Source organism: Zophobas morio, unplaced genomic scaffold, assembly GCF_036711695.1.
Source record: "Zophobas morio isolate AGI-343-1 ecotype UQ-CSIRO unplaced genomic scaffold, CSIRO_AGI_Zmor_V1 ptg000893l, whole genome shotgun sequence".
Lineage (NCBI taxonomy): Eukaryota > Metazoa > Arthropoda > Insecta > Coleoptera > Tenebrionidae > Zophobas > Zophobas morio.
This window is the reverse complement of record NW_026972995.1, coordinates 28481-40352: the sequence shown is the minus strand read 5'-3', so window position 1 is coordinate 40352 and position 11872 is coordinate 28481. Positions and strand designations below refer to the sequence as shown.

At 32.4% G+C, this 11872-nt stretch overlaps 1 protein-coding gene across 5 annotated transcripts; it reads right to left on the bottom strand.

The window, feature by feature from the left end:
• Positions 1–9758: 9758 nt before the first annotated feature.
• LOC135122118 (uncharacterized) lies at positions 9759–11492 on the bottom strand. 5 transcript variants are annotated; one of them, XM_064046344.1, is made up of 9 exons: positions 11465–11482; positions 11204–11363; positions 10793–10906; positions 10469–10513; positions 10329–10418; positions 10242–10276; positions 10070–10172; positions 9894–10018; positions 9759–9840 (listed from the first exon to the last, which is right to left on the bottom strand). In XM_064046344.1, the coding sequence occupies exons 2-9, from the start codon at positions 11340–11342 to the stop codon at positions 9790–9792; spliced, it is 702 nt and encodes a 233-aa protein (XP_063902414.1). In that variant the 5' UTR covers positions 11343–11363; positions 11465–11482; the 3' UTR covers positions 9759–9789. The 5 variants fall into 5 exon arrangements, 2 of the variants coding, with proteins under 2 accessions (XP_063902414.1, XP_063902415.1); XM_064046345.1 differs by lacking the exon at positions 11465–11482 and adding an exon at positions 11443–11461; XR_010279246.1 differs by having other exon boundaries at positions 10222–10276; positions 10793–10888; positions 11204–11492.
• Between the last annotated feature and the right edge of the window lie 380 nt (positions 11493–11872).

The window sequence follows — 11872 nt, the reverse complement described above, 5'->3', positions numbered from 1 at the left end:
CCTTGTTTCAGTTTATTACTATTTGCTATTACTTTGACCCCTCGGACCTTTTACTGAAGCAGATGAAATCATATAAGATTATAGCTCAGGTAAGCAAGCTTTTCATGATATAAAGGGCAAAAGAAAACACAATCAAGTTTATAAAACTATCCTTGTTGTTAATACTAATAATTGTAGTGGGGAAAAGAATTTAAAATTTGCGTATGCACTCATCTCCAGTCCAATCTGCCAATGAATTAGAATTAAACCATGTTTGGACTATTTATTAAAACCGGTACTGTAATAATAGAGTAATCGATGCTATGCCGTAATATATTTTATCTATTTTTAAAGACGATTGATGTTAAATAAGAGGGAGATCTAATACTAGAAAAGTATTAAAGCAATTCTTGCACTGAGTAACTTAAGAGTAACGAACAATTTATAATCTTAAAAGTAACTTTAATAAATAGGACATGAGTTGGTTTTTAAGAGAATATATTTACTTCCTGAGTAATTAAAATACCAATGAAGATATTAATTATTAATTTAGTATAATAGTTCGAATCTTTGAGCCTGATTGGTTAATTAAATCCAAAAGATAGTATTCATATAATACAAATGGATATTATAAAAAAACGGAAAGATTAAGTAAGTGACTTGCTACATACTAAAGGAAATAATTCTAATAATTAATACCAAAAAACACCGGAAAGAATTAATTCTCATCCACACTCCTAAAATGCTTAACAACACGAATCAATAATACTTAACGACACTTTGCGTAAATGGAGAAATAGGATGTCGTATATAGCACTACCATAAGGAAACTGCATTCACTAAATCATGCATATAATTATACTAGAACATTATTTATGACTCGAATAGCAAGATACTTTGTGGATTGTAATGAGGTAATTTACTTACCTTGGAGATGGTAAAAAATTAAGGTTATAGATATAACTGAATGAATTTTTTTTGTCCTTGAAGTACACTCTTTTGCTATTGTAGTCCACAAGGAAATAAGGTAAAACTTTGATGGTATTGAAGATACATATAAGTTGTATAATTAAAAATTCATTTTCAAGGTAATTGGGGGAGAATATTAGTTTATGTAAAATACCACCAAGGTAAGTAGGAATAATTTTTATACCTCTTTTTAAAACAAAATTGGTTTTTTCGTCTGAATACGATATTAGTAAATAAACTGTAGGAATACTGACGTATGAAAGTAAGTAGATTACTACTCTAGCATAGTACGTCCTACGGAAATTTTATCTCAGTAAAAGTGCGTTCTTACCTAGACAAAATGGACACCACGCAAAATACTAAACATACTAAACACTCCCCTAAATCATGATAACAACACATTTCAAAGCCCTAAGTCTCCAAAAAATCATGTATAAAAGCAGCAGCTGCAGACGGTGAGCGCGCGGCGCTTTAAACGTTATCCCTCGGTTGTGTAGGTTAGAATTTTAGTGGCAGTTCTGCCTGTTAGCTATCCTCGGGTGCTTTCCTATGTGTCCAGTACACTGCCGTTTAGCGGAGCCGTCTGTCCCTAGGTCGTCATCGCAAAGATATTGAAAAAGGTCGGTTTTATACTGAAATTCAACAGTTCCGCTGTAAGTTAGTCTAGAGAGAGCTGCAGAGAAGTATATCTGACATGGGCATTGTGCTAACTAGTGAATTCTATAAAGAACTACTTTTTTTGACTTTAGCTGAAAAACTTAAGTAAGTTTTAAGATTTTCAAGTAATATTGCATTGGTAATTCAGGATGCTATTAATTAAGGCTTTGCTTGATACTTACTCCGCTTGGAAGTCATTTTTTGAGCCTTTTGTCATTGATTGAGATAGCTAACTTACGATAAGCACTGTGATAAATTGAGACAAATAGCTATGTAGTTTTTTTTAAAGAAGTAAAGGAAATATGATCAAATAACGCATATTTTGAACAGCATGCCGTGTATATACATGAATCCTAACATTCGTGAGTAGAGCACCTGCTACGAATGTGGTCTTGGCTCAGGGATGCACTTTACTTAGGAGAGTTACAAGTAGCGTTACGCGAGTATCGAAAGGTTTGCTCTTAAATTGCTTAAAAAACCGAAATTGGTTTTACTCCTTTGGCAGGTTCTATTATACCTGTAGTCTTAGGATCACTAAACTACTTATAAAGGCTCTTTTAAAAATTGTTAGAAAATGCCAATCATAGTAATTATAAAAACTTTGAATTGCAATTTTATACATCGATTGTAACTAATATAAATATTAAGGTTAATAACAATAAACGCACTGGTCGTTTATATCTTGGTTTTTCGTCATTATATCTTGCAATTTTTTTAATTTTTATAACTCCGGAACATTCTTTGCACTTAGATTTTTTATCCATACTTTATAAAAAAAATTTCAGGGGAATGTCAGCCAAAAGCAACTAATTTCTTTTTTTTTCCACTTAATTAATCATCCGCAAAATGATTATTAAGAGATACGCAACTAACGTGTCTCTTAGCTTGCGCATATCCTCTGAGTTCAATTATTTAACTTTTAATCTTTGCAGCTCACTTCTTGCTCTTGATATGTGCAGGCAACCTAAACTTGGCTGTGACACTGCAGCAGGTAAGACTTTAATTTTTTGAGGCAACTGCATAGGCTAGAATATTAGTGATAGTTCTTTGTCAAACGATTTGTTTCGGCTCTGATCGTTAGTCATTTCTAGCGACTTTCGTCAAATTTCGTACACTCCTTAACAGGCGTAAAGGTTTCTGTGTCGTCTCCAGGGTCGCTATTGTACAAGCACACCAAAAAGACCAAGCCTACATATAAGATTCGTGTCCAACATGGTCGTTAATCCTTACTGGATCCAGATTGTATAGTTCTATGGGTCTTAAAAGGTTGCCATCCCAAGTTGGAATAACTTTTTCGGATGTAAATTTATCTTTGATCTGGTCATGTCACCTCTACGACAAAAAGGCATTACTTGATCTAAAGCTAATGAAGCTTAATACGGTCACTTTAATTATTTACAAATCTTTACGTTGTGATTATGGTACCTTCCTGGTTGAAGCTCTGAGTTTGTGCTGAACGTTACTTAGAAAAGTTGCAAGATCTTTACTGGTTGTGTCGAACGACGTAGACTTAAAACTGGCAAAAACTTCAAATTGGATGAAGTCCTTAGGTAAGTGCTATATTCCTTGTATCTCTGGATGCTGCAATATATTTGGCAACACCCCTTGTGCCTTGCGCCTTCAGGTTGCGCTAGGTAGGCTTAAATTAATTAAGGACGGCCTTATGGTAGTAAAAGAATGTTAGCTAAATAACTTCAAAACTTTGAACCTTCACGTTGAGTACTACTTTCGGCAGCTATTCCCCTTAGGCGTAGTGAAATGAAGAGCTGGTGTAGTCAAACACTGTCACTATTAAAATAGTTGATGGAAGCAGCTAACTTACGTTGGACCCTACTGTCATCCGAGTGATTAGTTTCGGCGAAAGCTATGGCAGAAAGAACGGCATGAATGAGGATTAGGTAGCACTGTCGCTCTGTTCCGGGGTCGCTGGTACGGATTGGCTTCGCTTCGGCTAATTAACAACTGATACGATCCACGCTGGTGTGTAATAATGCATGTTACTATATGTCTGTGTAGATATGTAGTAATAGGTTACTGATATTGTAGTGCTGTTTACAAATACTATGTATATATATATATATCAGCGCGTGGATTTAGTTTTATATTTAAATAATGCTAAAAAAATTTATTTATATTAATAAAAATATTTTTTATATATATCTTTAATACTGAATATTTATTTTTAAGTAAATAAGATGGTAGTTTTCTGTTTATTTTTTATTTTTCTGGTAGCAGTGGAGGCGCTGAGGCACAAATTGCTTAACTTTATTCTCGAGAATTCGTCTACAAGTCCCATTCATGTCTTTTGCTTCCTCGTGTCCTTCATGAAGGACACATTTACAAGTGCAAGAGGCCATTGAGGTTTCAACTTACTTTTATTATGATTATTATTGTTGTGGATGTTGTATAATAATAATATAATAAAAATAATAATTTATAATAATAAAATAATAATAAAATAACAAATAATAATAAAAATGTGGTCATCAAGTTTTTGACATATATTTTTAACTATTATAAAGTACATTTTAGTTATAACTATTATTATTTGATTTACTCATATTTATTACTTATTATTATTATGCATAACGAGGGTAGAATAATAATAATAATTATATTCGAAACCATCGACGCCTTCTGACTTACTAAATAGTCCCTTTTAAAAGGATAAAACTTAAAACAACAGAGCTCGAACAGATGGTAATCTCTAGGTATCAAACATACATAGGTTTCCAGTTTAAAGAATACTTTATAAGGAGACTATAATTTAAAGAGATGAAGTTCTAGTGGAGAAAACTAAGCTACTTTAATAAAATTTTACGAACTCCTCTTTTCAAATAATAATAAGGACATAAAGAATTAATGTTCAACTCTCTATTAATCATAAATATAAAGATGCATTACGAACTTAGTAAAGAGTTAAAAGTTGCTAGTTCTTCTAAAAATAAACGTCGTTGTCCAAACGAAAATAAAATGGTGAGCTTTCGATGGTGTAACCAGCCGGTTATATTGTTCTATAAAGGTAAAAGGGGCGAATGTTTGCGATTTAAATAACAAAAATATAGAAACTTCAAAATTGCAAAGGTAAAAGGAACTCTGTTTAAGTCAGGTAGCAACGAAAGTAAAACTAGATCTTAGAAAAGGAAACCGGAATGATTAGACTAAGATTGCAGAAAGAGAATTAAGAAGTCCACTTACACAACTTAAAGTATATCAAGATAGCTTTTTACCCTAAAAAATATAGCAAAAACCGTTCTTTCCGAGGGAAGACTTCAACTTAAATACCTGGCAAAAGATGACGATAAAATAACTAATAGCGTGCGCAGTATAACCAAATAGTGTTATATAAACACTTGAGTGCGTCCACAAATCGGCTTGTTAAGGCGTAGAAGACAGTCCTGAAGTGAGAGAAATTATCATGCCGCCATAACACTTGGTTAAAACTTGGAAAAAAAAAAATTTGGAAGTACGGCTGAGTTATACTTCAGCTATGCAGGTTCTAAATTAGTGAAAGAGGTAGTGTTAGAGTCGCTTCATGTTTCTTGACCAGGTAAAATTTATGTTAACTCAATCTTAAACTCTACAAATTTTTTACTAAAATAACAATAATTATAAAAAGTAATGTAACTTAACACTTGTAAAAAATAGTAACAAATTATGGAAATAAATATATATTAAACTAGAACGACAAAAATAAAAATAAAAGAAAAATAATAACGGGACACTTTCGTATAAAAGCTCAGTAACTCAAAAAAAAACACAATAAAAAGATTATGAGTCCAAAAATGCAGTTGCCGAAAGTATCCTTGGTAAGTTAATATACAATATAATTAACGTGCAGGATGGTAAATATCTCTTATTATTTGTAAGGGAGACCATAAATACAGTTTGAAATAACTATGCCGTTTTAGATAACACTTTATCACAGTTAATGACTGTAAAAAGCTTCTAAGTTAATATTTCTGATATAGGGTAAATGTAACAAAGCTTTCGGACAACATATACATTATAAACAATAACTGGGCTGACCTTTTATACCAGCAGGAAATATTAATTATCCTTTTAAAAAGGCTTGCTATTCCCCTTTATACTTAACCAAACGTTACTAATAGATGCTTAGGGTCCACGCACTAAGCCAACTTGCTGGGTGACTATTGCTAATTGGAAATAAAAGCACGAAAGAAAAGGACTTAAAGGGTTCATAACAGGACTTATTTAAAGGTTAAATTTGTAAACCCACGACCTTTTATATAATGAGACTTTTTTTAAGCGGATAATTCCAAAATTTAGAGGCCTTCTGCGCGTATCTCTTTCAGATAAGAAGATAGTTCCTTAATCTAGGAAATTTAGAGATAAATTTTAATATTTAAGTTGATTATTATTTTCTCTTTCTGTTCAACATTTGCGGAGTTGCTTTTAAACAAATTTCTAACGAGTCCAGGAATGTGGGCCGGTTTATAAACTTTCATGTAATTTAAAGCGCTTTTTTCGGGTTTCTCATTGATTTTTTATGTATTAATTTACACACTTTCAACACATTAAATTGTCAAATGTTTTAACTTATGTATACATGTTCCATGTGGATCATATAGGTTAATATTATAAAAGGCGACCCTTATTTATAAAAAAAAATACCAAAGTTATTATAGTGTTGTACGTGTGTTGACTAAAACTGAGGATTTCTAAAATAAAAAAAGGGTGTCTAGTAAAAATCCCCTTTATTGTTCGTGGAGGAATTTTTAAAGAAGTTTTAATGACTGTAGAAGATATGAATTCGTTAGAAAAATATATGTGTTCCTTATAACTTGCTTTACTGCTTGGAGGCGGAAAAAAAATGCATACAGCTGTGAAGGTTATTAAGTATTACGACCCTCAATCATCTTCGTTAGGCTTGCTTATTTTGGTTAACTTTTCGACGACCTATTCAGATCATAAGGATTTGTAAAAGGTCCCCTTCTTTAATTATTCGCCTTTAGAACCCCCCTTCCTTGAGGTTCTAATGGAAACGCATTATAGATAATGGTACTAATCACTCTAATGCATGTTCCCTTATATACAAGCATTCGATATAGTTTTAATAAGTTTAACAAGGTCTGTGCTATGTATGTAGTTATTTCAGACACCAGCACTTAAACTTTAAATTACCCTATTAGCGGTCATTGTGTACAGGAAATAAATAATATGTTTAGTTACTCAGCTTTTTCACATTAACAGACTTTATCTTCAGAAAAATGTCCAATTTCCAAAAATGTAATTTTTAGAGCTAGAGGAGCTAAGCTTATTCAAGGGAGATCAAGGCTCGGAACGCCGTCTACTCTTTTAGGTAACGTACCTGCTGCGTCCTTGAGAGTCCTTGTCGAGATATATATATAAACTGGTACTCTAACTTGGTCACTGCGACCTTGAGGGTCGCATTTTTAGTACACGTGTAAGCGACGGGTACTCAACCTTAAGACTGCTAACAGCAAAAGTCCCACTAGGATTAGCTCTATCCCGCTTGCTCTTGACACTTTATGTGCGTAACGTGCCACGGCCTGACAACTCCAATACGCGGTTTTCTTGAATGGATGTGACACGTATGTCAACTCCTCGTTTTAGTCGCCAGCCTAGTGGCGAAGCTAATGAAACAGGTGTGAAAATTTTTTTACATATATATGGTAAAACAAAGACAGAAGCAATAGAAAGAACACCTTAATCAGGACAGTTAGTATAAAATTCTGTTCATTTTATTTAAATTTATATAACCTATAATCTAATCTAGGTTTATCTCAAATCATACTTGCTTAGATATTTTTATTAATAATTTTCTTTAAAAAATTCATTGAATATTCATTTTATTTATTATGTTAAAATTATTTTAGAAACTCAATGTACCACCCGCCCCTGCAGCTATCCTTCGAAAGCAAAAATCCTTTGGTGTCTTCAGGCTAGATATTTAGAAGTCTTCATTGACAATAAGCTTTCGTGATGACCGCACGAAGATACTGTCCTGCCGAGGGTCAAAGTGGTTCTCAAGCTTCCTAAATTTCTTCCAGGAAGCAACTCTCATTTACACCAAGCGACCCATGTGTGTGCGTATCCGGCCGAACATGACATACGCGCCAACTGTCTGAGCCTACGACTCACCTGAGAAAACCTTTGCGCTGCAAGTGATACGAAACTAGTTGTTACGCCTTACGCCGGGCGCGTTGTGGATTGTTCACAATGTTGCTTATATCAAGACCCTACAATTTAAGCCTCTGGCCACTCCTATTTAACGCTATGCTAATACCACCTACAAACAGTTTGCTAAGCACACCAATTGACAACTAGCAGCGTATTTATAATAGGAGTTTGGGCTTTAGTAAATAAACGTATCTCGATGTGGACTAACATAAGCTTAAGTCTAGTTTGTACACTATCATCCCGTTGAGAGCTGGTAAATTTGATGTTTTTTTTGACCCCATTGGACAAAAGGGAATACCATTAATAAAACAAAAAAAAAACTACATTGCGAGAGTCGAAAAACGCACTCTGTGCACTAAATTTATTCCGTCTACTTTACTAACCGTTGACAAAAGGCTGATGAACACCCAACAAACTTTCAAGAATAGTAATAAAGGCAAGAGGCTCAGGATTATAAACTTTTATAAGACGCTTGAGCAAGAAAATAATATAGTTCTGCGAAATATCAGATGAGCTTTAGCGACCGATGGGTTTTGATAAACCAGGAAAAAAAAAGTTAGAAACGGAAGCTTGACCGTTGCTTTTGGTTAAAACGACTCAGAAGATTCTCTTTTATGCATTGTCGAAGGTCGACGGTTTGCTCTAGGAAATCTGAAATTCGAACCATAATAAAAAATAGTAACAGAATACAGAACAAGATAGAAGAGGCTAAAGGGGAAAACAAAAAAATAGTTTTTAAATTTTTTAATAATTAACCGTTTCTCACAAGCTTAAAAAATAAAAATAGAAGTTCTTTTTTGGAAGAGCATGCTAAAATAAGATATAGTGGTAAAAATTTACATTTCTTGAGTTCTAGGTTCGCCACGTCAGATCGATTACTCTGTTGACCTATACTATTAATAATAGTACATAGAGGAAGAGATGGATTAACTTATTTTTTCAACAATAATTGAAAAGAACCTACTACAAAAAACGTAAAGGCATTGCCTTAGTAATGAAAACAATGCTACTTATAAAGTTCGGGCGAAACTTGCAGAGTTCGGAGAATTTGTAATCGTCATTGCCACTACATTGTCACGCCGTTCGTCGGTCGGATAATCTGTACTTTATTATATTATAGTTTTACTAATATTTAATAATATTTGTTACTTTATTTTACTATTTACTGATCAGGGGCCCATGACATTGAAAGCTAAACTTTAAAGTCCCGCTTCTTGGACTACAGCTTCTCTTTTACCACTCGAATCTTAAAAAATTGAATAACAATTTTTTATCTAAATTTTGCTCAAAGCCAATTTCCATTAAGAAAATTTTGTGCCCTTAAGTCTGAGTTGTATTTCTACAAGTCTAGAATTTATTTAATGTACACTTAGTTTAATCCATCAATGCTAGTTAAACACAGACATTTTGTTTAAGCAAATATAATTTTACTCGCTGAAAAGTAGGTCATTATTATAGTTTTGTTTTCCAAACTGGATAGGAATCACTTTTTATACGTCCTTTTTCTGTCAAAAATAACCAGTAAAATTAGTATTTTACAGCCGTTATATAAATGCAACTCCACATACACTGCATTTATATTTTGTAACCATAATACCGAATACTTCTGCATTCTATGACCTAAGTTTAGATAATATATTAAGTTATCAAACTTTTAAGTGAAGCATTAAAATTGTAATAAACTCTTTCGCAATAAAAAAGTCCAGTTAACTTATTTAGTCTTATGCCTCTTACAATAAAATAGGGTTTATCGAGCAGATCAATAACGCTTCAAGAAATCTCCTTTAAGACTAGCAAAAGTAAACAAATATATATTTTAAATAATATTTTGAGAGATAAAGGATGCTTTTGGATAGTTAGCAGATTTGTAAATATATTTAGACCACCTACAAGAGTTATTTTTTGAATTATAATTAATGCTCCTTCGGTTGAAGAAGTCTCAAAATTTTTAATACATATATTATACTTGCATACGACTATGTAAAAAGTAAATATACAAAATTTTATTAAATTATCCTTTTAGCTTTGAGAAGGTCTATCTTTGTCACATGCGAAATTATGCCTCTTCCCCTAATATTACATGCAGTTCGACTTTACATTCTTAGATGTACTTCTTTTATTACCGCTTTCAGGCTTTTCTCTGCAAAACATTCAGCTTCCTTTTTACATTTTCCATAGCGTATTCCGCACGCATTGCATAAGGTGACCCGCCCATCTGGCCCTCGACGCCATTGAGGTGTGTCAGTAGCTTTGAATTTATAATAAGCAAATGGTCACTCATTGAAGCCTACAAACTTACTTTCACATAGAAAGCAGAACCTAATATCTTTGAGTGAAAGAAGTTCATTTTTACTAATATAGCAAGAGTTTTGTATTGGCGAGCGGGATGGCAATAATAGTTTCTGTATAACATGGTAAGTGTTCAAACCAAGACAAACTTTATCATAATACATAAATATAAAAAGGACAACCAAGTTAGACTGGGCTGTTCCTCCCAATCTATTAACTTTATTAAATTTAAAAAATAAAAAAATTTTATTTTAAAAAAAATAAATAGCTTTGAGTTCGATTTTTTAATGGATTTGTAGGATTATTTTTCCTATAAACTTCATTTGAGCTTTCAGAAAAAGTTGATGATAGCCGCTTGGCTTATTAAAATAATATTAATTCAACGCCTATATACAACTTACTTATATACTTGATTCGAAAATCACATTTGCATCAGAGTAAAAGCTAGGAGTCCCTATATAATGTTTAAAATTATGGAGTTTATTAGTAATTTGGATTTATATTAGGGGTTTTTAATTTATATTTAACATAATAATCCTAAATTAACATTGCCGAACATATTAAAATTGTAAACAAAAATTATAAAGGCTTTTTTTACCTATATTATATACCAAGGAAGATCATCATATTTAAAAGTTTAAAATTTATTTACATGTAGTAGAGCTAATTTAATTTATTATGATTATCTTATTTATGCCTACGAACATAAGGTAAATACTCTAGCTAGAGCTACCTAAACTAAGACTATCAGGTGTCCATGGTTGAGTGTTAATAAAGGAGGCAGGTACATTGAGAGAAAGTATGCTTGGGAAAAAATTCCATTTCGCATCTGAGGTTAGGTAATAATCTAAATTATATTTATAAAGTACAAAGGTAAATCAAAGAAAAACGCCAACTTTTTTAAATACCAATCTATTCTAGTTTTTTTCTAACAGGATAAATTAATATTTACTATAACACTAGAAACTCTGACATTGCCTGGTTTCCACTCTTTTGCTTCTGAATCTTAAAGTTAAGCACAACTTAAGAATTCTGAAACTATAACCCAAAAAAAACTAATAAAAGATATTAGTCTTCTAACTAGCTAACCTTCAAAGTTTTTACTACAATGATTGTACGGAAAAAGTAATAAATTAAATTATACTCTGAAGAGAAGAGTTATTTGCAGAGGAAGGCATGACATAGGGAGATTGGTCTGGTGAGAGAAGAGCGGTACCGTAACCATTAATTTGAGATTGGTAAAGAGGGTGAGAGTCTTCTTTCTGAGTTAAGTTGAAATTCATCTTCACTCAAAAAATCGTACACTTGAAAGTTTGTTTAAATTAAAATCACAAATGGTTAACAGATATACAATTTTTAGCAAAGTTATAAAGACTTCGTAACGTAAACAAAAAGATGAGTCCACCAAACGCCAGGCACCGACTACAGTGTAAAAGGATGACCTCTTAGTAATTAACCAAAGCGTACTTATAACTTTGGAAATATGTTGCTGTACATAATAAGAAATTTTTAGTCAAGACTGCGTTTTTAGTTGTTCATTTAAAGCTTGTGAGTTGCTTTGAAAATCGTTAGCATAGTTGTATGTAAAACATAATTTGAAAAATATCTCAATTTAGTAACCGCTTGCAATTGTAAAAATTGGAATTTTAGATAAGGTCGTAAACAAAGCTTACTTGACTTTAATCGAAAAGAGCGCACAGTATTAATTTATTTGAAATATACTTGCTCTTTGTATATAGCTTATTAAATTATAGCTTCTTAATCTATATGTGTGCATTTATTGAATTTACCAATTTTAACTAAGTTACCTCTA

Excerpts from the sequence above, each read along its gene's own strand:
- LOC135122118 (XM_064046344.1), bottom strand. The coding sequence starts at position 11,342 with ATGAATTTCAACTTAACTCAGAAAGAAGACTCTCACCCTCTTTACCAA. Across the intron at positions 10,277-10,328 it reads ATTAAAAAATCGAACTCAAA|TTAATAGATTGGGAGGAACA; the intron begins GCTATTTATTTT and ends AATTTAATAAAG. Across the intron at positions 10,173-10,241 it reads GAACAGCCCAGTCTAACTTG|AAACTATTATTGCCATCCCG; the intron begins GTTGTCCTTTTT and ends CATGTTATACAG.